Genomic DNA, 5,029 nt, shown 5'->3' with positions numbered 1-5,029 from the left:
GAATGTTGAAAGCTATCTTTACATGTAATTGGAAAAAATGAAATTCTATTAAATAAAAATAAAATTAATATATACAGATGCTTCATATTATTTTGCTTAATCACCAAGAAGCAGTATTTTTTATATCAAAGAACTATACAGGAAGAACCCATATTCTAGTAATATCATGCTCATAAAAATTAAATAAGAAATGTTCTACATTTTTAAAAGCATACTACCATTGACTAGTAAGAGGAGAAATAACAAAAGAGGAAGAGAAATTGTAGAAATTTGTACAAAGATATTAAAATAAGAAGTCAAACATAAGTTTAATAGATCTTAGGAAAACTTTTTATTTGAAGAAGTTATGTTCTCAACCATTAAAAAGAATAAAAAGGTGAAACCTCTAATTTATACACCATAAAATTATTGTAATTACAGAAAATGAAATTTAGGGAGATGAGTATGTTCTTTTGTTTCTTCTTCTTTCAGAATATCTAGCTGGGAAAATTAGTTATCTGGAGCCAATAGTTTTAATAATGGCATTCTGGAAATTAAAAAAATATAACAAAATGATTAGTAAAAGCTATATAGAAATCAAGAAAGCATAATAAATTATGAACATAGAGGGTATATGATTGCCCTTTAAATACTTTTTTGAAAACTATAATTATTCTTACATAAAATAAAACAGAATTTTAAAGCAAAATTTTCTTTGTAGGGCTCATCCTCACTGACCAGTGGTCTAGTGACTTACACATTTTTCAGGTGGAACCTAGCCATAGAGGAATCATCTCAAAGAATTTTTGGAATACAGTTATGATAATGCCATTTTATTATAGTCTTGGTCCCTCCACCCCACAAAAAAAAATTTTTTAAGTAAATATTTCTTTATGTGCTATTTCTGAATTTTAAAAATAAGATGGACAGTAACTTTAAAGAGACATCGCAATATATGTCCAAGAAAAAAATTGACTGAAGAAAATTTAATCCAGGATGTTCAAAAGCTAGAAAAACATTTTTATTATTTCAGATCTAAAATTTTTTAATAATTTACTAAGATATTAAATTATTAGAAACATATATTTATAATATAGATAATAGTTATAACTGCATCAATAGTAATAAAATTATTATTGTCATAACAGCTGGTATTTTTTAAGTGCCTATTTTTGCCAGGTATTATGCTAAGTGGTTTACAAATATCTTATTTAATCCTCACAACAACCCAGAGAAATATGTGTTATTATCATTTTCATTTTATAGTTGAGGAAACTGAGACAGACAGAGGTTAAATAGTTTGCTTAAAGTCACATGACTAATAAATATTTGAGACTAGATTTGAACTTGGGTATTTCTCTAGTTCCAGTGTTCTATCCAACACACAGGACAAACCAAGAGTCTGCAATATAACATGTAGTTCAATGGACTACTTTTAGAGTTAATCCATCAGCACATAGATATAGATAGAACATACACGTATATGTTAGCTACCCTGTGGGGATCTAACTTGCCTATAGGAATTGGAATAATGAACCTAGAGAGTATGATACACATACAACTAGGGTAATTCAGGGTAATTTGTATTAGAAAAATCAAAATATCCCTCCAATTGCTATGTAAGTGAGATGCTTGCCGGTAGGCAGAATTAACCTCTCAGGTAACAATATTGGGTGATATACCAATGTTTATAAGTAAATTATATCTAATATCTGGATTCATAAAAGAAGACAAAAATTTAAGGTAACATACCATACCTTAACCATCTAAAAGGTTTCCTTCAAAGAATTCCCTTTAGGAATTCATCCTAATATTAATTCCATTAATATTGCCATTAAGCAATATATTTGGGGGATTTTCTTTGACAGTCACAGAAAGATATCTTATAAACCACACACTTATAAAAATTTGGTTCTTTAACTTCTGATGAATCCTTACTGTCTTACCTTAACTTTACTTCATTTTGAATTTTGTAAATTGTATTATCCAGATAAATCACTCACTTGATTCTTGAGACTTGGTTTGGGGTGACTTTTCAATTTTTTTCAAACATCAAATCAATCTTTAAAGGATAATGATTTGTAGCCATTGAGAATATTCAAAGAATTTGACTGTAGGCATATATTTACATAGGGTTTTAAAAAAGAATATCATGATCAATGAATAAGAAAACAAGCAAATATTCTTAAGTATAACTGCAGACTTTAGTATCAAGAAATGATTGTTTCCACCTTCACCAGCCCCAGTCTATCTAGTCAAGTCATTTTGTTAAAATCCTGAGGTATTAAGTTTCCTTGATATATGTGTATGCACACATATACATATATACATACATATATACAGATATAATTACCATTTACAGGAAGAGGGTAGAAACACCAAGGTACTTCCGGGATCTGGTCATCAAAGCAGCATCCTCGTGATTTGCATGTCTCAGGGGAAATTGCTGGATATCCACAATTTACTCTTGCCTTTACTTCCATGACACACCCTTCAGATTCTTTAAAAATTTTATTAAAAGAATGTTAAACAAACTTAATTTAATTGAGGTTTTATAACTTTTTATTCCACACTTTTCTAGGATCATCATAGGATTAGGAAGTTGGAACAAGTCATTATAGCTTAAAGTATTGTCCTTTGTTTCAGAACATTATGGAAATTGTAATTTGATTTCAACATATTTTTATCTTTCTTAAGTCTGTTGTTATTACCTGACAATAAGGGCATTTTCTTATTCCTAGGGAAAAACTAAAGCTGTTAGGCATTCTTAGAGATGTTTTTCATTGCCAGAATAGATATATCAGAGTAGATGTAAAGTTATATTCCATTTGAGAATATAACTAAGGATCTATGAAGTTGCAAGTGACTGAGTTGCAAGTACTTCTCAAATATAACCTTTAAGTATAAAAATAAAATCTATATGTAGATATATAATTGACATAAATTTCATTTGTTCATATCATTAAAAACTGATATCATCATCAAAAACCTTTTTAAGCATAGTAAGTTATAATTCCTAATTTATTAAGAATTTAGTTCAACCAACCCAAACTAGTTACATTTAACTTTAGAAGTTTTTCACAACTCAGACCCAGATAAGTAATTTTTAGATTTTTTTAAAAGGGATAATTATTCAAATCATCCCCTTATTGAGTAAACCAAAGTTACCTCATACACATACATATATAGCTGTAACACACAATTCTCTTTTGTGAAAATCTACAAATCCGACTTTTAAAGTGGAATCTATGCTAATTTCTGAAAATCTATCTGTCTTGTGACCAGTAGTAATGTATTTTGGTTTTTCAGTATAGAGATGGTCATATTTCCTTGGGCTATATTACCTTGCTTTGGCAGAGGAGTGAAACACCAGGGAACTCCAGGGACCTGAGTATCAAAACAACATCCAGAAGCAAAGCATTCTTCACCAGAAATCCCTGGGAATCCACAGTTCTTTCTGTTCTTTGGGTCCAGTCTTGAACACTGACAGGCAGCTGTATGAAACAAAGTTAAGTTTATTTTCAATTCTTTGAACTATTTCTGCAAGGATTTTTTAAAAATCAAACTCTAATTTTCATTTGTAACTTTACTAATGTCTTGGTAAATTAACCAATTTGAATATAAAATTTATTGTTACAGGAACTATCATATTTGCTACAGATGTTTCTTAACTGATACAATATTCATAGGTCAAGGTGGTAAGTTGTTGGGGTTTTATTGTTTTGTTTTAACTTTGTCTATTATACTGGTCCAATGAATAGACATCCTCTGCCTCCAATAAGGTCCTGAGAAGCCCCACAATCTAACTTTACTTTTTTTTTGCATGGTACTTAAATTCTTTTGATATATAATTAAGGTAACAAAAAGGAATGATAGAGAAACTCAAGTCAACCAAGGGTTTATATAGGACTTTCTTTCTCATCTTCCACCTGGAATCAACATAAAATATGTGGCTGGAAGCTCCATGAGAAGGAGTCATGAGAACCATATTTTCCAGTAGTGAGGTAGCCATATCTTAGGGTATTTTGCATCAAGACAGCTTGAATTAACTTCTTAATTTAGTTTTCCCATTCTTTTTAAAGAGAAACAGAAATAAGGACCACACAAATTAATAGTCTTCTTAAAAATGATTCATTAAAATTGCATTTACATAGCTTTAAGTCAGTCAGTCAAACAAGTATTTATTAAGCAGTTACTAAGTACTGGATCCCATGTAAACCTTTGGTAAACTCAGCTTTCTACTTACATGGTTTCTCCCCTTCAACCCCAGTGCACAGGCCTAGGATAAAGAGAATCAGCAGGAACCAAGGACTCTGAGGTTCCATTTTGGGTGCTTAGCCTTCAGTTGCCAAAGGAGAAAGTGGGTCCTGAGAGTGTGAACTTATTGCACATATGTTGTTGTTTGTTTGTTTTTTATAATCTCTCCTGTGTTTGCTCAGGAAGCTCAGATAACCTTGTCTCTTTTCCCTACTCCATTAAAGTTTAAAATTCTTTGTTTGAGAATAGAATTCAGATAGGCATGCTTAACAAGACATGGCAATGAGAAACTGAGATCAAAGAGCCTTGGTGAAAGCAAAATTGCATGTTTAAGGTGATGAGTCATCAACTAATCATCTAAGAAGCCCAGAAATTAGTTAAGAGGAAAAAAAAGCACAATGAAAATATAACAGAGTAAAGCTAGTATCCCAGAGGCAGAAAATTTGCTGTGTACACAAATTCAAAGAATGGTGTATGCTGCTGTTCAATACTAGCCCAAAAGTTAAACATTTGTGATAAAGTTTATAGCTGCAAGGAGGGGAAAGTTACTTATTAAAAAAGAAAAAGGAAAAAAGAAAGACAAGCTAGGGAGAATAGGAAATTTCAGCTTAAAAAAAAATCTCATTTAATATATTGTTTTCCCTAATACATATAAAAACAATTTTAATATTCTTTTTTTTTCAAATTTTGAATTTTAAATTCTCTTCTTCCTTCCTTCCCCCCACATTGAGAAGGCATGAAATAAGTTATACTGTATAGTCATGCAAAACACATTTCCATTGTAACTCATTCA

General features: G+C 30.6%; 1 protein-coding gene across 1 annotated transcript; it reads right to left on the bottom strand.

Annotated features, from left to right (window-relative positions):
• Window positions 1-303: 303 nt before the first annotated feature.
• TFF2 (trefoil factor 2) lies at window positions 304-4,356 on the bottom strand. The gene is made up of 4 exons (XM_023498881.2): window positions 4,226-4,356; window positions 3,324-3,473; window positions 2,333-2,479; window positions 304-526 (listed from the first exon to the last, which is right to left on the bottom strand). The coding sequence occupies exons 1-4, from the start codon at window positions 4,302-4,304 to the stop codon at window positions 513-515; spliced, it is 390 nt and encodes a 129-aa protein (XP_023354649.1). The 5' UTR covers window positions 4,305-4,356; the 3' UTR covers window positions 304-512.
• Window positions 4,357-5,029: the final 673 nt, after the last annotated feature.

This window comes from Sarcophilus harrisii, chromosome 3, assembly GCF_902635505.1.
Source record: "Sarcophilus harrisii chromosome 3, mSarHar1.11, whole genome shotgun sequence".
NCBI classification, from domain to species: domain Eukaryota; kingdom Metazoa; phylum Chordata; class Mammalia; order Dasyuromorphia; family Dasyuridae; genus Sarcophilus; species Sarcophilus harrisii.
Note: the sequence above shows the minus strand (reverse complement) of the source record. Positions and strands in the feature narration are given on the sequence as shown.